The 25,123-nt window shown below is 42.5% G+C and overlaps 1 protein-coding gene across 3 annotated transcripts in view; it reads right to left on the minus strand.

Annotated features, from left to right (window-relative positions):
• Positions 1–25,123, minus strand: part of LOC149315983 (transmembrane and coiled-coil domains protein 2-like) — a 120,266-nt gene that overhangs the window by 80,160 nt on the left and 14,983 nt on the right. For all 3 annotated transcript variants that reach the window (XM_089514529.1, XM_089514531.1, XM_089514532.1), the window contains exon 3: positions 2,078–2,593. In XM_089514529.1, the coding sequence (XP_089370655.1) occupies positions 2,078–2,593 (516 nt within the window). The remainder of the gene's footprint in view (positions 1–2,077; positions 2,594–25,123) is intronic.

Consider the following 25,123-nt stretch of genomic DNA (forward strand, 5'->3'; position numbering starts at 1 on the left):
ATTAGCTATAATAGGTTACTTTTGGGGATAACAAATATATAACAGTAGTCATAGTACAACCCATAATGTTATTGGCTTTTTGATGCAATGAGCACCATTTATTTGTTACTTACACAAGTCTGTATATGGTGTCATTTGCGTGTTATTAGGACCATTTCTTCTATTTAAGAGTATTTTTTTTTAAAAAAAATGTTAGAAATTAAATTGCTGGCAACTTGTTACTTGCAAAGTAATGTGAATTATTTTCTTTACAAGGGCACTAGTAATGTGTTATTTTTTAAAAAAAGAAAGAAAGAACATCTATCAAGCAAACCAGGAGTCTCTGCAATGATGCCCAAGGGGACCAATGTGCCCATAGACTCACATCCCTTGGTGCCACCTGCCCCTTCATTTTCCTTTAGAATTTGTTTTAAAAAATAGGCAGCTGCAAAATCAAATGCTTGATTGCTAGACATTCTTTGTCTTCATTTCCTTGCCCCATAGCCATACAGAGGCATGAAGGCAGAGTTGTTTTTCAGTTCACTGGTCTTCAGGCTACGGTTTTCCAAAAAGAGAAAACCTGGGGTGGAGATGAAGAGAGATACAAAGAGAAAGGGGGAAAGCCTTGCTACCAGCATGTCAAGGGTGACTGGAGGGATTGCAGAGTGACCCAGAATTGCCCTGGAGGGTTAGAGGATGTTCTGGTGTGACCAGTGGCATCACTAGGATTGGCAATAACTTATGGTGTCACACACACCTGCCCACACTGACATCCTCCCATACCACACAACATCCTTAGTAATGTTTTTTGTACTAAAGTTACCCATAAACAGTAATTCCCATATATCGCTGAATATAATAGCAACATTTGTGACATAAACAACTACCAAAATTAAAATTATATCTTCAAATTACAATATCATACACATGGCCTAACTGTGTTTACATGCACATGTGAAAATTTCATGTCAAATGTTTCATATGAAAGTTTGGTAATATGTGCTTTTAAACAAAATTTTAAAATATATTTTTCCAAAAATTAAAACTTTAAATTCCATATTTAAAAAGTTAAAAACCTGGGCCCTTTTTGTCCTATTGAGCCATGCTGCACTCACACCATCTCTTCCACTGATCTCCAGTGTTTTAAAGGGATGCAGGTAAATGCCATAGCCCATTTTGACCAGAAAGCAGATGTTTGGGGACCAGTGGTGTCATCCCCCCCCCTTTACAATGTCACCTGGTGTGGTCCATACCTCTCGTGCCCCCCTACTGACACTCCTGGATTGATTTGAGGCAGGAAAGGCTGCAGTCTATACTTGTGAAAAATTAGTAGGGGCTGTAGTGGCTATATATGAATGAAGAAAGATGAAGGAATGTGTGGGTGCTAGTATACTGGATGAACAGAGTGGATGGTTACATGTCTGTGAAAGGACTTCTGAGGAGCTTACTCTCTCTTTAGCACAAGAGGTGCTTGTCATAGACATTACAGTCACTACCCTGGTGGTGCAGTTGTTACATGCCTGTACTGCAGCCACACACTCACAAACTACAAGGTTGTGAGTTCTATACCAGCCAGAGGCTCAGGGTTGACTCAGCCTGACATCCTTCCAAGGTTGCTAAAATGAGTACCCAGCTTGTTGGGGGCAATTGGCTTATACATTGTAAACCGCTTAGGGAGAGCTTAAGTGCACTGATAAGCAGCATAGAAAGGTACTTGCTATTCCTACTGCTACCATTCAATCTGGCTAAGCTGCTGTGAATCCCTGTATAAATATGGATGCTGCAAACTACTGGATTCCAGCACCTTGTCAGACATGAGGCACACAGTGGACAATTGCATCTGGCCTGTAAATAGGTTCCAGGTTTTAGTCTGAACGTTAACAAAACTATCCAAGGTGCTAAACTCTTTCCACTAAATAAGTTCAGTATCTTAGTTCCATTAAAGTTCAAATTAAGATATGGAATGGATCCACAGTTCTATAGACATGGAAGGCATAAGCTGATATTGCCAATGGAACAAAATTTTGCAATGTGAAACCAATCTTCTTTGTAAAGGTAGAATCCACCTTTCAGCCTGTTAAGCCAAATTCAGTCCTACCTTGTCGTTGATGCATTCTGACTCTTCTGTTAGGAGGTATACATTCCCACTTTCAGCCATAAGAATAGAAGTGTCTGTAGTGGATGAGGATCTTGGCCTGCCTTGATGTTGATGCAGTATTGCTGTCAGGCTGCTATCTTGGGGTGCCTTGCGGACCAGGTGGGGGCTGCTTTTCTGTGGTTCCAAGGAGCCAGTCTTGGCTCGGCGACTGCCGCTGTGCAAACTTGTTCCCCTCTTGATGGAAGGACGGGAGCGGATCTGCTGTAAAACTCTATTGAAAGCAGTTGGTCGAGCTGGGAGGTCATGGAGGGACATAGCATAAGAGACACGATGCATCTCGGGAGAGCGCTCTTTTTCGTCAGGGGAATCATGATCAGACATGCCATGGTGCTGCTGCTGCTGCTGTGATGACTCCTGGGAACTGGGGTGCTCCCGTTCTCGGGACCGTCTGCGGCTGTGAAAAAGATGCTTGAGGCCATGACCAAACATAGATCCCTCAGACAGCTGTTGTATCTTCTGCATAGAGAAGAAACAGAAAAATATTGGGAAAGGATCATAGAAGGGGCTACCCAGGATTTATTTTGTGCAGAACACAGATAATATATAACACAGATGGGGAAAATAGCTCACAATAATGTCATAATCTTGTAACCACATTTTCTGTTGCTGCCAACTGGAATAGCTCTTTTGAAGCCCAGGTTCACCCACACACTGCAATCTGGAGTACAATTTTTGCACTGCAGGGCCACAAACTTAGGGACTATGCCAGCTCTTAGTGCTGATGAATGCCTGGGTTGTCCTATTTGCAGAACTATTAGCATTCATCAATCCTGCACTGATATGTTTTATAGCTCTTCCTCCAGAAAAAGCCTATTCCAGCTAGCCCAAGTTGATAACTGTTGTCAGGGCACCTTCACCAAGGAGGGCAGGAATGAGGGTGGATGGAGGTGATAGGTAAGTAAGTTGTAAAATGTCTCATGGCTACAAGAACTGTGATTAATTGTGTGCTGTTTAATACCACAAGGAACAATTGTGATAATGTAGTTTATCCTCTAGGAAGACATATTTCTCATGGAGTGGCAAGGATGCTAAAGCACAAGCATTATTCATTATTCCTGTGCATCATTTGAAGCATTGTATTGCATTGCAAGCAATATTTGATCCCTGCAACTCAACTGTGTCAGTTTTAAATGTGACTGGCTTGACGCCGGTACTACAATCACTTTTTACTGGTAACACTTTAGTTTGCAACAGAATTCCACAAAGCTGATACCTTCTTCCTGGTCATTTTAATAGGCTTTAACAAGAGATTATTCCTTAAAACTATTGATGTTTAGATATGCCAGCTACACATAATTAATTCTTCTTTGTATCAGGATTTTCTCCTTTTAGTTTTTTCAACATACATAAAATTTTGCCAGAGTTTCACTAGCCTCATAGCAGTATGCTCTGCTATTTTTGCCAAACCACATGGCAAGATAAGGTTACCGATACACAAGCAAGCCTTACCAGGATGCAGATTAGACAAGCTAAAGGCAATGTAACCAAATCCCATGTATAAGTACATAAGCAGTCCATGGCTTACTCCACAAAATGCATTGTTAAAAATGGTTTAGTGGGCAAGTAGGAGATATCCTTTCTTCAGAGTCTTAGGGGCTTTAGTGCTTTATAGCTTTGGTTGTGGTAAACTGACATTTTTAAAGTAATATGAAGCAGGAATAGACTGTTCCAAGTTATACAATTCGTATAAAGTAGACTACCCTACACCTTGGGCTACCTAAAAAACATTTCTGAAAATTATAATATCTATATCTCATCCTGTATCCAATTAAACAATTAAAACCATGTATATACATAAACTGGATAAAATCATTAGACCCCAAAGACTTTAATAAAAAGAAATGATTTAATATTGGTGCTGACATAAGCCAACGTCAGTGCCAATCAGGTGGACCAAGAAATTGAGGTGTAGGCAGCAGTGACAGCAATGGTGACCACAGGTTCCTCTCCTTCTCCACTGGCCAGCAGCCCTGCCAGATGAAGGGTCTGCTTGGTAGCATCAACATGTCATCCCCTGAAGTAGCTACAGTGGGCCACACTGTCCTCCATTCCTTCTTACTGCCCTTCCCTGTCCCAGAAAGAAGTGCAAGGCAGGAGTGCAGGAGGGAAGGGAGAGCTGCTGACCATCAACCCCCTCTGGGTCTGGCAGGGCTGCTGGATGAGCAGGAAAAGGTGGCGGCAGCAGTAATGGCTGGGGGCTTCTTTCCTTTGGGGAGGAGTCCATGGCAGCCATTACTGCCACACCCCAACCCCACCAACTGCTGCAGCAGGTGGACAGTAGAGGTACCCTGGCCAGACTGACTAGATGTCATAACCACAAAGGAGGATAAGGCACCATGAAATGTAGGACATTAAAGAAAAATGTAGGGCATTACAAAATAAAAGCTAACAACACTAATACAAGTATAAATCCATATTTCTTAGTCATGTTCAAAATGGAAGACATTTTGAAATTCCTCCAGAACAGAAGGTTGTCCTGGAAAAGGAGGGTGTCTGGTCACCCTGGTCCTGGCTAGCAGAGGGGGTGGCTTCTGTGTGTGCCTGGATGCTTGGCCAGGATGGGGAGGGCAACAAAGTGGTCCACAGGGGGAGGGCAGACAGTGGCCTGTTACAGACTGCTAAAATAAAGCTGCTTTGGGTCTCTTTGGAGGTATGCTATTTAAATGATGCATGGGTCCTAAGAGTCCAGAGGTCGCGCCAAAGCCACACTCCATTCCTAAGCACTGGAGTGCAGCTTTGGTGCAGCTTCCGGATTCTTAGGATGCATGCATCATTTAAACAGCATACCTCCAAAGAGACCCGAAGCAGCTTTATTTTAGCAGTCTGTAACAGGCCAGTGAGAATCTTTCCTCACCCGCTGCCATTTCTCCTTCCACAGCCCCCTCGCCTCCCACTCTCTTCTCATCTGCCACTGAAATCTTCTGCAATAGTGGAGGCATTCTCTTCCTCACCTCTTCCTTTCCCATTCTGCAGCACTGGGGTGATCCTTGGGCCCCTCGATCTGGGCCCTCTCCTGTCTTTGCTCCATAGGCAACCAAGACCAGATCCTTCCCTCCACCAGCACCTCCCACTCACCAGAGCTGTAGGGTGGTTTGGGAGGTGACAGTGTAAGTTACTGTATGGGGTGACACCAGCCCTAGTGATGCCACTGATAACATAGACTGTATTTCAGATGAAGGAATTGGCAAAACTACTTCTGAGTATTCCTTGCCTAAGAAAACTCTACGAAATTCATGGGGCCGCATAAGTTGACAGGCAACTTGAAGGCTCATACACGCACACATTGTACTACTCCAGCTTCTAAATTTTCTTCAAGGGCAGCCCTACATATGAGTATGCTGCCAAAGTAGTGCATGCACTGGTATTTCTTGACTAGTTAAGAAGTACCAGTGTGTGAGCTACTGTGGTTAAATTATATCTGTCCAGGAAAGTCCACTGATGGCGGACTAGACAAACCTACCCTCAGTTCTGAGTCAGAAGTTCTCTGGGTCTCCAATGTCAAAGTATGAGTGCGCTCAAACTATATACCTGCTCTCTTAGAGCAGGCTGCCCTTTAACATAGTGCTTCCTGCTCCCATCTGACAGAATTGGTCCAGTAAAATACTATGATTAATGGTATCAAAAACCACTCAGAGACCAAGGATGATAAAGAAGGATAGCATTTCTGATTCTTCAACCAGAGCAGGTCATTTGTCATAGCAACCAAGGTTGTTTTGGTAGCAGACCCTTGCCTGAAACCAAACTGAAATGGTTAATCATTGTTGTGCCTAAACATTTGCTATTAGCATTTTAGAATTTGATTGATTTAAATTCTGCTTATAACTGTGGCAGGATAGTTAATATGGTATAATGGGTTGAGCACTCTGGAGACCAAGATTTGAATCTTGGCTCAGGCACAGAAATTGTCTGGGTGAGTTTGAGCAAGTCACACTATTTCTCAGCCTCAGAGGGAAGCAAAGACAAACCCTCTCTGAACAAATCTTGCCAAGACTTAAGGTCACCATAAGTTATTTCCATCTTGAAGGCACACAACAAACAACAAGAAATTGTTACAGATTTTCTTTTGGGGATTTTGCTTATTGATGACTTCGAAAAGGATTTTACTTCAACACAGAAAAATGGAGTCATATGATTTCTGAGGTAGAGACTATGAAAGCAAAGCAAATCATCTTGAGATCTGAAAAGGAGAGAGATAAGGTAAATCCTAACAGCCTAGTCCATAACCCCCATAACTTTATGCTTCCATTCTGAACTCTCTTGTGAGATCAGGTGGCTTCTGATCTATGCAGTAGTTTATGGGGACTATGAAGTATGGTTTGGTTATAGAATCTAGATTAAAGATTTTGAGCCACCTTCTTAGGCAATAAAGTACTTTACAATCCACGTGATAAATATTCTGTATGGAGGAAAAGAAAGGCCAATGCAGTGGTATTAAATAGAATTTACTAATGAACAAATAGCGAGGAAACTTATTCTAACTGCCTTTGTAAAATGCACAAGATGGGCATTTGGATCAGATTGTTTGAAGAATGATGTCAAGGAAATTCTGTACATGTAGTTCTCCAAGCTAAGATTCTTGTAGTCTTCCTTTCATGTAGAAAGACTAACCTGAAATGCTCTTTCATTATTAATAGCCCATATTGAGCCTGGTTATATGAAGCCATCAATAACTTACAAGCTCTACAATGAAGAGCTCTTTTGAAAAATCTAACCAGTGGTGACACAATAGAAGTTGCAATTTGAAGAGCATTTAAGAAAATCTGACCTAAGCAGATCACTGACAATAATTGTGCATCGGCACTCTCTTCATAATTAAATGAATACAGTCTGCCTTTGCCATACATGGGGGATCAGTTCTGGACACCTGCCAATAAGGCAAATTTTGCATATGCTGGAGTCCTACTGATTTTCAATGGTGGCACACTCCTGTGCACAATTGTATCCCTCACCACTCACCATCTGAGGAAGCTTAAATCCACATATGGCAAGGGCACATATCGTGAGGGTGCACTGTATATCTATGCAAGTGCGCATAGAAATCCAGGGGGTTTAAGAGTCCACTGATGGCACAAAAGCAGTAATTCTGAGCTGGCACCACATGCCATATACTGGTTGAGAGTAGCACTTCCTCACAGGATCAGGGCGCCTATGAAGACAAACAGGTGCAGGAGAAGGTCCAACAGACCAGCAAACATGATTGAATAACCCTATATTATGTGCCAGCAAACAGGACTAAGCTAAGCACTGGAGCAGTAGAGAGAAATAAATACAGAAAAGTGAAACAGAACAAAATCTGCCGAACACACTCCAGGTTTCAGAATCAAGGTACAGTGTATGTCCATCAGGGCTAGCTTAAAGAAGAAGGTCTGACATCACCCAGCCTGGGAGGGAGTAAAAAGGCAGGCCCAGCTCCATCAGGGCTAGCCTGAAGAAGAAGAGCCCTCCCTCCAGTCCATCTGCCATGCTCCAGGCCTCAGAGGGAGAGAAGAACCACTGGACTTGATCCCCTTCCCCACAACCATTCCCTTCTCCTTTTGTGTCACATCTTTTTAGATTGTAAGCCTGAAGGCAGGGATCCATCTGAATAACTATCTGTAAGCCACTCTGAGAGCCTTTAGGGCTGTGGAGCGGGGTATAAATACCTTGAATAAATAACAAAGTAAGTATGCTCTGTTGTTGCTCAGACAGATGTATTTGCCTTCAGATACGGAAAGGAATAAAGCAGGGACGTAGCTAGGATTTTAGGAAGGAGGAGTCCAGACTAAGTGCCGCCATTATAATGGGGCTTGTGTGCGGCGGCGCAGCAGCACACACCATTCATTTTTCTAATGGAAGGGGGGGTCCGGACTCCAAGAACCCCCCCCCCCCCGGCTACGTCCATGAATAAAGCATACAAAAAGAGAATAAGAGATAAGGAGAACCTAGATCCAAGGCTCCTCATTGTCAGAAGTCTTGATACTGCTGCATTATAAGTAGTGCAGCAGCAAAACACTGGTGCTGCTGAATTGGCTAAAGCCCCTACTTCCAACAATATGCATAAATCTATATATGTGTATGTGGGATTCAGATACAGATCCACAATATACGATTCAAAGGTCTTGTTAATAACAGCCTCTTTCTTCAGACATGTCTCCATTCCTAAGGAAAATTGTGCTGGCTGAGCGCCACATTCCCATCGTTTGAAACAATTTGAGCTGCAGCACTTGTGTTCCTGTTGCAACTACAGCAGCAAAAGACCATTTTTAGAAACAAGATGCAAGTGTGTTTTTTTCTATCAGAATATTTATGATAGCATAAAGAGATAGCTTTGTTTTGTGAGACATTTTACCTTTTCTGTCAAGAGAATTCTGGTGCCAAAAGAAATGACAATTCCCAGAATTCCACAGCATTGAGCCATGGCAGTTAAATTGGTGTCAATCTGATTTATTTCTGCAGTATGGATGCAGCCTCACTTTGCTTATGAATGTAAAATTCCACTTGCTTTGTAGAAAGTCAAACTGCTAGTCCGTATAGTGCAGGAATGATTCCACTGGCTGGCAGCAACAAACTCTTGCTGCATGCAAAGCATGTATTTTAAACTGATTCTTTCTCTCAGGATAAGAGAACCTTTGATCCCTTCCTGAATCTCTGTGACTCTTTTCCAGGCACTCTACATCATTTATGAGATGTTGAATTGCACATTGAAATTTACCTCATTAAAGAATAGGGAAAGAAACATCCCCCATACATCAGAATAGCCATTAAATTTATCTGACAATTCAGAAACTCAGCAATGTCCCAGGGCATACCTAAATGTAAAGAACATTTATTCTATTATCAATTGCTTTGTGCAAAATAGCCTCAGCATTCCCAAACCCTAACCCCTATAGCTAGGCCTCCTTTTATCATAAGTTTTGAAAATTACACTTGCCATTAAATTTTTTGCCATAAAAGAACAAATAGGTTCAACTTTCCCTACTAGCCAACCAGCATTAGTACTCTAAGCATGCTAGGGATGCTTACCTGTAAAATGTACTACCCAAAATAATCCCACCCTACAGTACTGAACTGCTGCTTTGGGGCATAATGATTTGAAATTTATTCTATTTATAGAGTCTCTATGGAAACCGAGTATACGTAAGGTAGAGAGATAAGAACTACAAAATCCACAGATTTCTGCCATCGTTGTACAGAACATATTTAGATTTCTCATTTGCCCTTTAAAGAAAAGACTCATGGGAAACAAAATGCTCAGTTCCCACACTTTAAAAATAACTAAAAGAAAACATTAAAACAGAAGTTAGAACAGGAAAGGAAAAATAGGTTATTTTCACAGCAGCATATCATGGCTTGCTTTATCTCATTGTTTCCGTTTAGGGAGACAGAGAAGGACATAACAAGACAAATGCAGATGAGCTGACAATTGTGACTTGAGGATTCTGAACAGAAGAAGATTGCTGTTCAGTCAAGCTAAATATTTATCCAGCTCAGGTGAGGATCCTGCAGCCCTCCAGGTGTTCTTTGACTGCAGCTCCCAGCAGCTGTAGCCAGCATACTAGTGATGCAGAATATGGATATGTTTTTCCAGCAGCTATGCTGTCTGAAGGCCTTTACTGACCAGCCTGAAAGGCCGACCTGGGGGCAGAGTCGGGGTGCAGCGTACTGATGATGCAAGCCCAACTTTGCCCCCCCTCCGGGCACCGTGATGTCACGTGACACTCCAGATGGCATCACGGTGCACCTCTGGCACTGCGTCCAGATGTCACAGTGCCAAAGGGGTGCCATATAGGCACACCGCTGAGGCTATGGCACCCTTTCGAGGGTGCAAAAAGAGCCGCCTTTTGCAGCTCCTTTTTGTGCCCTTGAAAAGTCGGATTGGGGTTGCAGCATGAGGTTGCTGCGGCCCTGATCCGGTACAAAAAGGGGCAGCTGCAGGCCGCCCCTTTGGGGCAGTCTGTACAGCCCCTGAGTGATTCTGGAAGTTGTAGTCCAATGAGATAATTGTTTCCAAGCTCAATTCTGAATAGCTGTTTAAGTATCATGACTATTAGTTGTTGATAGAAAGCCCAACAAATTGTCTAACATTCACAAGGTTATGAGTTCAAGCCACAGTATGCAGCATACAGAAACCGTTACATAAGGGTAAGACTATCAGTCACAACTAGTTACAGTGGTTGTATATTACTTCCAGTATCAGAAGCAACATGCCTTTAAATAGCAGTTGCTAGGGAACGTAAGTGGAAAGTGTTATTGCCTTCATATCCCGTTCACAGGCTCCACATAGAAAGTGGGTTGACCACCATGGAAACAGAATGCTGGGTTAGATGGAGCAGTGGACACTTCCTGAGTATCTCTACTTGTATTCTTAAGATCAGAAGCACCTGATCTTGCTGGGTTTAACCCTGGGCCATCCCTGTCCAATAAAAAGAGTGAAGCAATCTTCCTAATACACCAGATTTGGGATGGCATAAAAGGTCACCAAATTTTTACTGCTAGTACTGTGAGACTGCCTGGGATGATGGGTACATTGCCTGATTAGAAACCAAACTTTCTAAAATTTTATTATCCCTTGGAAATCAGGAAAATGTTCATGAACAGCTGCACTGACCTATCATTTTAATGCAAGTGACCAGAAACTGTCCTCAAACTAGAATAAACAAGTGTCTAAATGTGATGTGTTTTGCATAGTATGCAAATGAAAAATTTACACAAATTACACAGTATGTGCAGTGTACAGAAGCAAAGTCCTAGACCTCAGTCAGGGAATCCCTAGCAGTTCTTACCACTAACTGCTGGTTAGGGCTGCTGGGAACTATAGTCCAAACACATGATTTCCACCTTTAATCTATATTAAACTGTTAGATGCAACTTGAATAATTGGGAACCTATAAATCATTTACATATGCTCCACTGATTTAATGGATCTACTCTAGCTGGGATTAAAAATTGGAGACTGTTAGAGCATATCAATTTATATTAAATTTTGGAGTGTGTGTGGAATTCACTTTGACCCCAAGCTGGCCTCCTAGGGGCACCACCATTGCTCCAAAGCAGAGATGTCATGTAGGCAGCTTGCAAAGGAGGGGGCAGGAGCCCTAGAGAAAAGGACTGGAAATTCCCCACAGGAAGTTTGGGAGTTGCTAGACAAGAAAAACCATCTCCTCCAAAAACCAGGACAATACTGGCTGTTTGTTTTCAGCCTCACACCTGATGGCCCAGTGATCAAATCAATGGCCATCTATTCATTGGTTTGCCTTCCTTGACTGTGTTCAGATACAAGTGCATTGGCTAAGTCTATTCTTCACCTTGGTTTAACAAAAGCCCAAGTCTTTAAATCCTTTGTCTTGGCTGCAGCTAAGCCATTAAATTCATAGCTAGAGGCTAGAAATTGTCTATATAAGCCTCAGTCAAAGCACACACTGGGGTGCTACATTCAGAATACAGCCTGGCTTCACGTCAGACTGAACTCTGGTTTGAGTTCCCTCTGCCATTTTCCCCCCACGTTTCGGCGTCCGTGTCCTTTCATCGTCTACATCCACATCTGGTTCCCAGAGAAGCCTTCGGAAGTAAGTATCTCCCATAGATTTGCCTCCCTCAACTCTCTCCCGAATTTCCCTCCTTTACTTTCTTTCAGAACTGTGTGTATGCATGTGTGTGTGGCCCTTTTCTGTGTGTTTGTTTTCCCTTTTTAATAAATATTTGGACTTAATTAGAGCAGTCTGTGTCAGCATCATCTCTCAAGGGATTCTTGTGGACCTATCGTAGACATCACGGGACACGGTCTCACGAGGGTGTTGTTAGAACCCTCCCTCTCAGCAATTTGAGCTAAATTCAGAAATTCCCCTAATTAGATCCTTCCTAACAAAACCTAAATCTTTATCCTTATACAGTGCGCCGGCGTCATACATACATTTCAGCATATGCTGAAAGCCGCGTGGGAAGAAGGGCTGGTGTGTCCCACAGGGACAAATGGGGCATGTGCCCATGGCGTGCGCACGTGCCACCACACCACCACATGCACAAGCCCCATTTATTTAAATGGGGCTCGAGCACAGGTGGTATTTGCTTTACGTGGGGGAGTCCAGAATGGATCCCCGCGTAAAGCAAGGGCGCCCTGTAGATGGACAAATTCAGCACTTTGAATAACTGAGCCAATTAAAATAACTAAAATATATGTTTCTGATGGCAGCAGCTCAATGGATTTGCTCTGAATCTACTAAGGTCCAATATGTCTAACATAGTAAAGCCATAACGATGAAATGCTTTCACTACAGCAATTTCCCACAATACATCATACCCTCCCAATTTTCCCAATTAAACTGTCCCAATTAATCATTTGTCATCTCACTTTTCAGTTGCTTTTAAAATGTCCTAGGCCTGTTACAGACAGCCAAAATAAAGCTGCTTCAAGTCACAGTGGAGGTATGGTGTTTCAATGATGCATGCGTCCTAAGAGTCCAGAAGTTGCACCAAAGCCACGCTCCAGCCCTAAGGTCTGGAGCGTGGCTTTGGTGTGGCTTCTGGACTCTTAGGAAGCATGCATCATTGAAACACCATACCTCCACTGTGACTCGAAGCAGCTTTATTTTGGCTGTCTGTAACAGACCCTAGTTTCTCTCTTCTCCTCCCACTTTCCCTCTCTGTCCGTAGCTATTTAAGTGCTGCAAATTGAGTTAACTCAGCAGGGTGGATAGGAACCTTGCCCTTCCCAATAGACTCAGGCAAATGCAAACTTCTGCAGCCTCTCCTAGTTTTTATGTTCTTTCTTGTTAATAACATGCCATCTTGACCACACTCTGAAGTTTCTTAGCTCCATGTGTCCCAGTTTTCATCTTTAAAATGTTGGACAGTATGTATGTGTCTGTGACAACATCAGATTTTTATGTTTGCACAACAAAGCACTTAAAAGCAACATTTTTATATATTGTGACCATTGGAGGTGAAACAAAACAGTCATCACATGAAATCAATATTGGTAACATACGCAAACTTTAAAAAAATATATCATGGTTACTACTGCTACTACTGCTGCTGCTGCTGCTATTATTATTGTATTTATTTATATCCCACCCTTCTCCCAGGGCTGGGACTCAGGGTGGCTTACAACATTAAAAAACACCATACAGTTAAAATGTATAAAACTAGTATATTAAAACAGAATTAAATTACTACAATAATTAAAACAAATTCCATGCTAAACCAGCAATGAAAGATCACACCATAGTTGCACACCTGAGTTCAAAAGTATCAGTGTTTTTCAGTAAACCTCCTATAATACTATTTGAAAGAGAAAGCACTTTGCCATTTCTGTAGAAAGAAGAACCTTGACTGGAAAGAAAGCACTATGGGCCCAACTATATCTTAACACTGATCATATCCAAGCCCCACTAAACCCACTGAAAGAAGCTAGCTGCAACTAACTGAAATTATTTTTTTTCTCCAGAGGGACTTACTCACAAGAAGTGTTTTGCAACACAATGTTGCCCTGTGCCCCTGCTTATTCCAGCCTGTTAGCCAACCATGGCTTTCTCCAGGATATACCAACCTTGGCCGAACAATCAGCATTCCAAACTTACTAAACATGCTCCGTTCTCAATTGCTTGTGTGATATTTTGCTTTTTTTTTGCCCCTCTGAACAGCCTACATTTGCTTTCCTACATTAATAGCTAGGTGTATTTCATGCATGAAAATTTGTCAATATGCAGCAATTGCTTAAAAGCATAACATACAAAAGGGCTGAAAATTGAGCTATACTATAGAAGAGGATACCAGGTTGCACAGATTGCGTGTCTCTCTGGTCTGTGCTACAAGCACACTCTGGGGGTATTGTGATATTCTCAGAAAAGGTATAACCTACTGATTTCAGTGTAGTATATTTAGTGCTGCTGAGATGCAAGATTCTATCAGTTTCCATATGCTACTTATAGTTAACACGATTACTATAATAACTACAAGTGTGAGAGGTTATGCACCAGAAGCCACAACATTCTTGCCAAGGAAGAAACATTTTCCTTTAGGGCTGCAATGTATAATCAGTTAATTGGCTAGACTGCTCATTTTTTTTAAGTGTAATTAAGGTTTAAAAGGTGGTTCTGATTAATCATACAGCAGCTTTTTACAAGTGCTTATAAAAACTGCAGGTGGTAAGCATCATATTAAAAGAGATATTCCCCATTTTCCTTCACAGAGAAGACAATGTAACTTCTAAGAAAGTACCTGTCACAATATGGGCACATTATTTAAAAGCAGAGGAAGTTAGTGTGATGTTTTAGAAATGTTATTATTCACATTCAAACTTATGCAAATGTAATCACCAGATAAACTGACAAAAAGACATACAATTAATTAGAATTTAAGTGCTAAGCTGTACCACCAACCACATGGTTGTCAGATTCAGGAGCTCTTTTAAGAACTGATTCGCACAAGGCTGCAGTGCATACAGTCTATTAACTGGAAGGCCCAGGAGCAAAACCCAGGCCACATGAAGAATGCTGCAGTGGAACACACTCCCTTGGAGAGTAGTGGAGTCTCCTTCATTGGAGGTCTTTAAATAGAGGCTTGATGACCATCTCTCAGGGATGCTTTGATTGAGATTTCCTGCATGGCAGGGGGTTGGACTGGATGGCCCTTGTGGTCTCTTCCAACTCTACAAATCTATGATTCTATATGAAGGACACTGTGCAGCACAAACATCTGTGCACCATATCTGTCATCAGTCACATGAAAGAGTGGACAAAATCCACTGTAACAAGTCAGACAGTGGCTGATAAATTATTGTGCAGGGCAGTTGCTAATATTGTCATACCAAGCTGATCCTGCTCATACTTCCTGACAGCAAAAATGTTCAGGTAACCCATCAGGGACTTGGCTCACTTTGACAATGTCCTTCCACACCGAAAAGCAATAGATTACTCTTCCTCCAGGGGATACAGTTTAAGTATACCATGCAGGAGCTTGAACACTGGACATTCTAACCGTCATAGTTTGTTAAAAAGAAATTGACATGTCACATTCATTCTTCACTTTCACTATCCCACAAGAGAAGACACAAAGGGCTCCTCAGAAGAGTGGGCCTCTACTCTCTACTTAAGTAAAATTCCAAAACAGTCTCCCTCAAATTGTCCTAGAAACAAAAAGATTCAATGGTCTAAAACCGGGTTAAACAAACTACACAGTATTTCACACTACATTTTGATTTAGAGTTTTATGAGTGGCTACTTGAAAAAGGATTTTTCTTTGCTATCCTTTGGATTCTGAAAGGTGGAGGAAAGAGTCACCCCTCTCCTAAGGCAAAAAGAGAAAGTGCTTCACACATTTGTGGCAAATTCAAAATGTAGCACAAGTTCGAGATTGTTTATTAAGCTAATTTGGATGTTACTTTAATTAACATGGTAGCTGCCACATTACAGATGGTCAGAATCAGTGCACTACTACAGTTTGTATGTGGAAATCATACCTTTTCAAATGTGAAAGACATGAGTCAGCCTCTGCAACATCTTTAGAAACTGGAAGATGAAAATGCATAACAAATTTTATTCCATGTTTGTCTACTTCAAGCTCTTCAGCATCTTTCCAATTCTTGCTGCACCATGAGAACTAGAAACATGTGGACTATAAATATAGTGGGCCTGCCATATTGATGGGCTAGCCATCTGCAGACTGGAGTTCCCACAGACTGCCTTTGCCCATGTTAGTCAAAGGCAACACACACACACACTAATAAAGGCACAAACACACATTGCCACCCTTTGACCAACATGGGCTTGAGACTCATATTTTTCCCCACCTGTGGGGGAGCCCTGAACTGAACCCCTACAGATGGGATGGGCCCACTATAAAATGTAAACTGAGCTTCATGAGAGTAGAGATAGAGCTGCTGTGATGAAAAACAAAATGTGTGTATTTTTGGAAACCTGGGTGGGTTACACACCGCCATTTAGTACGTATTCTATATGTACTAGGGTTAGGAAGGGGCGGTGCTTCTTTACGTATCGGACGCTGTGCGTCTGGACATCGCGCGGTGTCTATGATGCCCCAGGCGCCTCGCGACGTCATAGAGGCGCCGCAAAAAGAAGCTCCAAAATGGAGCTTCTTTTTTGCTCCGCGCGGTGTGGCTGCTGTGGCTCCCTCACGGAGCAAATGGCGCCGGCGGGAGACCGCCGCAAAGCAGCGGTCTGTAACCCGCCCTGCTTTCCAAAACTTTTTAGGAATGGAAACTCTTTGCTCTTTGCCCAATTATGTGAGTACTAGGGAAATTTCCCCCCTATGCTTGTAGTGCATGTTTACTTCATTAATTGGAAATAAATATTAAATGGTACATTCTTTGATCTTCAAGATTTCTGGCGCACTATTCTAATTTGTTAAGTGCCCCACAGATGTACAGTCAGACATGTAAACTCATACTGATTAAGAATAGACGCAAGTAAAATGATTTAATTTCCTAAGTGGTTAAGGGGTGCTTGAAAGTAACTCATGTTAACTTATGCAAATTCCAAGCCTGGGTCTTACTGCACACTGGTTAACATAATCAGTAAACTGGGGCAAGAAGAGTCTACCTTCTCTCTTTCCAAAAACCTAATGGCCAGTGATGTTCCACCAGAAGGACCTCTGTAAGCTTGCTATAGTGAGCTGAGTTCTATCAACATGCAAAAAGGAAGAGCTAGAAAAGATGCAACCAAACATGTCAGGGGCTGCAGGAATTCTTTTACAAAGGAAGTTACATTTGAGGTTATTTGGATGCTCTAAAAGTAAGTAGGGGGACATGATAGTGGTGTATAAAATAATGATGAGCAGTAGTTATTATGACTATCATCTACCTCTGGATCCACATCACATGCCTCCGAATACCATCTGCTAGGGAATACTGTTGAGGGTCTCTTATGGACAGCTGGTTGGCTACTGTGAAAAGCAGGACTCCAGACCAGATAGGCTTTTGGCCTGATCCAGTGGAGCTCTTGCCCATGGTGCCCAGAAACATTGGGAAATACATAGTTCTTAATGAACCTGGTAGTAACAGAAATGTCAGGAACACTACATGGACACTACACTTCCCATAGCTTTTGAGAACACCAGCTACATGGACAAAACAGCATCTGTGGTAAAATGGAGAACCTGTGGACTTCCAGAAGTGTTGGACTCTCATCAATATCAACCAGCATGGCCAGAATGCTGGACAATGTAGTTCAACTACATCTGAAGGGTCCCAGATTCCCCAGATGCTTCTATGATCATATAGTCAGGACTCTCAACAAACAGCTTCATTTATATACCGCTTCATACTGAATTAGCAGTGTCTAAGCAGTTTACAACTGTAAGTTAATTGCCCCCAACAATCTGGGTACTCATTTTAGCGACCTTGGAAGGATGCAAGCCTGAGTCAAGTTTGAGTCTTTTCGCTGGTATTCAACTCGCAACCTTAGGGTTTGTGAGTGAGTGGCTGCAGTACAGGCATTTAACCATTGTGCCACCAGGAGCTATGAGAAATGTAGCATACAAACAAGGAAGGAAAAGGGTGGGGGGACTGGGCAGAAAGAAATGTGGTAGCAACTGTAATTAATTTTAATTTTTTCTTGAGCTTCCACGGCTATAAACCCATTTCTTCAGATGCAGTACCAAATATTACTAAGGCCTATGAGAACTATGTTCCATAGAGTCTAACCAAGTTCTACCTCAAGTCCTCTCTGCTGCTCCCAGATCAGTTTAGGAAGGGAAAAGAGTGCAGTGGAAGGGAGGAGGACTCAGAGTGGCACAAAATAGACTGCAGAAGAGTGTGAACCCAATTTGGAAATTACCAGCTTTATTTTTTGAACTCCCTCAAATATATCCCACATTATCAGTGTGTGCCTTCATACCAGACATGTGATGTACACCACTTGTTCTTGTTTTCAAGATGGGAAGCAACAGCTGAGAGGATTTAACAAAGGCAACATGAGATAGATTCAAGTCTGTATCCACTAGACATATGTTTAGGTACCCCTGCTGCCTGCTTCTATTACATTATTGGGGCATTGAGCAGGAAGATACCATCCCACTGTCAGACAACCTTCTAGTCCTCCTTTCTCAGATTATGGGCTGCTGGTGCTTTCTAGAACCAGTTGTACAACCATAAACACCTGGACAATTTCAACAAGAAAGAAGAAACCCTTTAAGTAAACGAAGGCCTGTTACAGACTGCCAAAATAAAGCTGCTTCAGGTCTCTTTGGAGTAGGGTTGCCATAATGGAGGACCTCGAAACCGGGACAAATGTAGGACAAGGTTTGAAAATGTAGGACATTTTTTTTTTAACTTCCTGGCTAGGAAATTAAAAAAAAAAAGTCCTAGATTTTTAAACCATGTCCTCCTCCTCCTCCTCCCAGCCTGGGAGGGAGCCTAGGCCGGCTCCCAGGCCAAGAAGGGTGGGGGGAAGCCTGGCATCGCGGCAATCGCCGCGGTGCCAGGCTTCCTCCTCCTCCTCCCGACCTGGGAGGGAGCCTAGGCCGGCTCCCAGGCCGAGAAGGGCGGGGGGAAGCCTGGCATCGCGGCGATCGCCGCGGTGCCAGCCTTCTTCCTCCTCCTCCCGGCCTGAGAGGAAGCCTAGGCCGGCTCCCAGGCCGGGAAAGAGGCGGAGGCTGCTCCTCATCGCGGCGATCGCCGCAAGGGGAAGCGGCCTGCTCCTCCTCCCGGCCTGGGAGGAAGCCTCAGCAGGCTCCCAGGCCGGGAAAGAGGCAGGGCCCGGTCCTCATCGCGGCAATCGCCGCGGTGGGAAGCGGCCTCCTCCTCCTCCCTGGCCTTGCGGAGGCCTTGGAGGACCCCGCGGCCGGAGCTCCGACCGCGGAGCCGCCTCGAAGGCCTCGCTGGGGCCCGGGAGGGAGCGTCTCCGCGGCTGGAGCTCCAACCGCGGAGAGCCTTCCCAGGCCTCAGCAAGGCCTTGGAGCCGCCGTGGGGGCTGAGGTGGCCACAGTGGGCGGAGCCGTCCCGGTTTGGGCGCCAAACCGGACCGGGACCGGGTTGGCCCCTCCCAAACCGGGATTGTCCCGCCCCCCTGCGGGATATGGCAACCCTACTTTGGAGATATGCTATTTAAATGATGCATGCATCCTAAGAATCCAGAAGCTGCACCAAAGCTGCACTCCAGTGCTTAGGAATGGAGTGTGGCTTTGGCGCGACTTCCGGACTCTTAGGACTCATGCATCATTTAAATAGCATATCTCCAAAGAGACCCGAAGCAGCTTTATTTTGGCAGTCTGTAACAGGCCGAAGTTTGGCTACAAGTCCTGAAAAACACAAAAATCAAGACCCAGCAAATGCAAATGAAAACCACCTAGGTGAGGGGGATTCCCAGCAGACAATGGATCATTATATAAATATAGGCCTTGCCATTCAATAACAGAACAATGCACAGATTAACATGCAAATCACTTCCTCTCAAACAACAGTATATATACCCTACTCTCTTCCATGCCAGCACTCTCTGAAGATGCCAGTCATAACTGCTGGTGAAATGTCAGGAATAAACTTTTCTGGAACAGGGCCTCATAGCCTGAAAAACCCACAAAAAACAATTGTACAGTACAACCATTTCCCCCTCTTCAGTTTATAGCAGTACAGTGGTATAGAGGAAGATGTTCTCCCTACCAGGATCATGGCAGAACCTCTCTTCCCTGTATGCATTCAGTACTGCAGCCCCACTGAAATTTTTTCTCCTTCACCTTCTATTAACTGTAAAATAAAAATAAAAAATCAACTGGCTTTCTAATGGAACCTGTAAACTCTCATCTAATTTGGCCCTCAGCAGTGAGAGAAAATAGGATTAAGAATCATGCTATTACTACACCACAGAAATGTCTGAACCCATGATTTAAACAGTAGGATAGATTTTCTTCCCCACTCAGCACAAAGTCTAAGGGCTCAGCTTGCAAGGAATTCTGACATCACACTACACTACACTGCACTACAGTTATACATGGTTCATAATTATGTAAAATAATAGGAAGTTTGCAAAACTGAGATAAAAGAAAAAGTAGTAAGATTTGGGGTCTGTAAGGGACCCAAATTATATTCTGTTACACTAAAAACATATTCCTGCCAAACAAAGTAATTTTGCTAGCTAAATATTCCCATCTCCTTCTATTACAAACTCAGAGTGCATGTGCACACAAGCAAAAGAAAGGCTGGAATAGACCATATTTTCCCATATGACAATTTTTTTTTAATAAGGAACAGTTTTGTAACATTGTTAGCACTAACCTGCAACAGGGAAACACCTTGCTTGAGCATCTTACTCAGATCCAGGGTGGGAATAATGTGCGCTTCCCAGACATTGTTGGACCACAATTTCCACCAGCCCTAGCTAGCACAGCCAGGTGGCATGATTTCCACTCCTGCTCTAAATGACTCTCACTATGGGTGCAAGGTTTTATTCAGTCTCCAAACAAGCCCATACAAGTTGAGGAAGAAAGGTCATATCTCTAGGGCGGAACCATACTACAGTAGAACATTTTATCTGCATGGAGAAGATCCTGGGTGTCAACATCTGGAGCCCTTTCATATTACACAGTTATAGCTCTATGGTTCTACTTTAATGGCTGAATCCTATTGAATCCTGGGATATGCAGCTTAGGAATGGACATGTAGAATTTTCAGCCAGAGAATTAATTCAGAAAGCTAAGAGACTATGGTGCGAAATATGCTCCCCTCCAATCTCTTCATTGTTACCTCAGCATCCACACCAGAGCATGAGACAACATGATAAGAACCAGAACAAGCTAGCACTTGAATCATGTGATTCGCACCCCCTTGTCACAGGACACCCCCCCATGACAGTAAATGTCACTTTGAACATTACAGTGCCAAAAAGTAGTTATCCCTCTTTAATTTACAGTCATAAAGTTATACTGTATAACTATACCATAGTTCTTGTACACACAAAAAGAATTAACTATAAGTAACTCATCATTTATAATTAGTTATTTCCAAGCTCTGTTCTCTCCTTAGACTCTAGAGATCCACTGCCAATCAGAGTAGACAATACTTTAATGGATGAGCAGATAGCCTGGCATGATACATGGCAGCTCCATATATTTGCCTGAGAAGCAGAAGGAAGAGATAACTACCAAAAAGGAGCATCCAACATTTTTCTCAACATATTTCACCAGGTGGTACAAATATAAGGACTATGTCTGTATGATGTAGGCTAGCAGCCAAGCTGATATCATGGTTTAAACCTGTGGTAGATGGTGCTTCCCCATCAGTGTCTATACACCTGCACAGTCTCCACTTGGCAGCACCCATGCCACCATCAATGATGCATGATGTTGCCAATCACAGTGTTAAGTCTCTCTCCCTCTTCAGTCAAAACTTCTTACTTCATTATATACCATTCACATGGTACAGCTAGAGCGACACTTTAAACATCTCCACATTTTCATCCATACTGATAGCCACCCCCACTTTGGTCTGCCTCTACTTACAAAAAGGCAAAGTAAGAACGAACAGTCTTATCATTTAATGGCATACTAGCCATTCTTTTACTAAACACTTAGTCAAACAGCTAGGATTAAGCTGATTTCATTAGAGAACAAGAGCCTCTCCATTTATTAGGGGACAAAAAAGGGGAAAGGATTGCTTGGAGACAAGCAGTAGTAATCCTAAACCAGTCAAGTTGCATATGTTTTAAACCTGGGGTGAGAATTGCATGGCCCTGGACTGCAGTTCCCAGTAGCCCTAGCAAGCACAGGCAATGTTGAGAAATGCTGGGAATGTTGCAGTTCAATAGCATCTGAAGGACCACATGATTCTCAGCCCTGTTTTAAATTATCCATGTCTTTAACAAAATTAGCTAACATATTGGGAATGCTTGTTTTCCTTCTAGAAGTGGCATGCCCTAAGACATGAATAACTTCATTTACAGAAGCATGTGGAGATAGTTATTATTATTGTTTTTAAGTAGCATTAACTTGCTTGAAGATGGAAACAACCATCTAGTTTGTAGATGCACTGTATGTACACCTCAGCATGAAAACCATGAAGAACTCTTCGATCATTCAATGCATATTTTTAGTTGCAGAAATTCCATCTGAACTTGCTGCTGGCAACATACCTATTTAAAAAAAAACTTGAAAAATTAGAGAGTATTTAGATGTTATGAAAAACACTGCCAAAAAACCATATTGATTGTTAATCAGTAAAAAGCCTAGAAGTTAAGAAACAGTTCTCCACAAGACTTTAAACTCTTCCTTCTCTAACCATGGAGCAACTCAATATGTATTTTTCTCATTGAGCTTATTTTAAACACAGGCATCTTGTTGATGAGCTCATAACTACCCTCCACCCAACACATCTCAGGCAAAATTAGGTCATTCATCAGCTAGTGTTCCTTGCCAGGACTTTCTCCTGGTCCACCTCCCATATGAAAGGCTTACTCACAACCAGACCTGAACTGGTACTTGAGTGGGGAAGTACACATGCAACACTGCACTTCTAGTTCCACACCCAGCATATGTACAAATGAACACAGTCTCCCTCACCCATGCGAACATATCAGTAGAAAATTAGAGCCTGAATGTTATGCAGCAGAGGGGAATCTAAACAATATGCTTTTTTTACAATAATACCTTTCCCCAATCAATTAAGTGATCAAATCAAGCCTCACTCAGTGAGGTTCCAGCTTCTGAATGATGATGAAATATAAGGGATCTATGACAATGTAAAGAAGGCCCAGGAGTAACTACTTATAGTGGGCCTTTGGTATCTCCTGGGGTTTGGTTCCATCACCACCCTCCACCAGGTTCCAAAGTCTATGTGCTCAAGTCCCATTAAATACAATGGTATAGTAAAATAAGCCCCCTAACATAAAATGTCAAAATCAAGGTTTGTTTTTTGAATATTTTCAAACTGTCGATAGTTGCATCCATGGATAATCAGTGTATATGGACGCCGATTGTACTTATACAGTGGGCCCTTGTTATACACTGGGGTTTGGTTCCAAGATCCCCCATGTATAACATAATCCATGTATGCTCAAGGCCCATTAAATATAATGACATAGCAAAATGGTGTCCCTTATAAAAAATGGAAAATCAAGGTTTGATATTTATTATATAATTTATTATTGATATTTATTATATAAAAATCAGTGCATAAGAAGGGCCAACAGTAGTTACAAGATCTGTGTGGCCTCAGTATTTTGGTGTTTTCTGTCATGGGTGAGTAAATTGTACCACTGTGCTATTATGTGAGAAAAAATGTAACTATTTTAGGTACTTCTGAATAGTTAGGGAGAAAAGGTTTATGTTTCTAAGTGAATTATAGTCAGGTATAAACAGGAGAGCACATGGGGCTGTAATTGCAACTACTTCCTTTTTTTAAAATGATTTTCCAAAACTCTGGCTCCACAATCAATCTTTAATACTGGCAATTAAAAGAACAGCCTAAATTGCCATGTTCAGGAGTTGTTCTTGGTTAAGATTAAAGTTGGTTAAAGGTAATGGCAGCTGGTTGGGCAGAAGTCAGGGCAGAGCCAGAGACAACAGACAGAGCTAATGACAACAATACAACATAAAACTGCTCCTTTGATCTGGCAAGTGTTTGCTCCAACACAAATCTACTTTGCAGAACCAGGCAAACAAAGACTAAGTAACATGGTCAAGAAAATGAGTGCAAGGTAAAGGTGGGGTCTGCTATCTAGAAAACAATTTGAACCCACATTTCTCTGCTCCACTAGACAGCAATTTTATTGAAAAATAAACTATGTTTCAATATACCACAATTGGGTAGTATATTCAGAGAGAATATAGTATACTATCCAATTTTTTTAAAAAAGAATTATATGAAGAGCCAGCATTGTGTAATGGTTTAAGTGCTGGACGATGATTCTAGAGACCAGTGTTCAAATCTCAGCACTGCCCTGTAAATCAACTGCGTGACTCTGGGCAAGTCATATGTTCTCAGCTTCAGAGGATGGCAATGGAAATCCCCCTCTGAAGAAACGTGCCAAGAAAAGTCCATGATAGGGCCTTGGGGTCATCATAAGTCAGAAATGACTTGAAGATGCACAACAACAAATGAGAGGCCCAGGAAGGAGGGAATCATATCCAGCACTTTTGTACTCCAATGAATTTAGAAGCTGACCCCTAACAGATCTTAACACTTCTGAAGGCTTCCTTGTAGAGTACTAGATACAAAAGAGAACAAGATGTACATGCTGAAATAGCCTCTTCTACTCAACTAATAGAAATGCAGGAGTTCTTTTCTCTTTTACACATGGCAACCCCTTCCTCTAGTATTATCCACCCTGCCCACACACAGATACATGCACCAGTTTCTACCTTCATCTGTCCTTTCTACAAATTCTATTTTATTTATGGTTATACAGGGGTAAGCCTCACTGAAGTCAATGGGGCTTAATCTTAGTACACCTCATTCTGACTATCCTGCTACACCATATTCATGTACATACATGCAGATGTCCATATGTCCTTTTACTTTCCCTAACATCACTATACCTGTAGGGGACAGAGGTGTAAGTACAGCTGTAAAGAAAAAGGAAGAGACGCAGAAGACCATAAATAATAAGGAAAGAAAGGCCTAAATCCTGTTGTTACTCCTGACCAGAGTAGACCTGTTGCATTGATGGGTTTTACCTATGTACTACATCCCCCTTCAGTACTTGGTTCACCAGCCAAAAGGTGGAGAAAAAGACAAAGGAGATTATCGCACTGCGTTCTGAGAACGTTCTCATCACGTGATGAGAACGGAACGCATTTGAGTATACTGCACGTATGTGTTCCAATCGGGTTCTCAGAATGTTTAAATGTGTTCCAAATGTGTTCCAGGAGGGTACAGATATGAATGTGTTCCCAGAGAGCTGAAACGTGATGAGAACGTTCCAACAGAGGTGTGTGCGATATTCTCATCTGTTCTCAAATCCGTTCTCTCATTCCTCTGTCTCCTGATTGGCTGAAAGAATGACAGGCAGGGAGGGAGGCAGGCAGGCGAGCGACTGCAGTGAGGGAAGGTGTGTGTGTGTG

Source organism: Sceloporus occidentalis, unplaced genomic scaffold (assembly GCF_023333645.1).
Source record: "Sceloporus occidentalis isolate IW3139 unplaced genomic scaffold, rSceOcc1.0.p SCAF_3, whole genome shotgun sequence".
Taxonomy (NCBI): domain Eukaryota; kingdom Metazoa; phylum Chordata; class Lepidosauria; order Squamata; family Phrynosomatidae; genus Sceloporus; species Sceloporus occidentalis.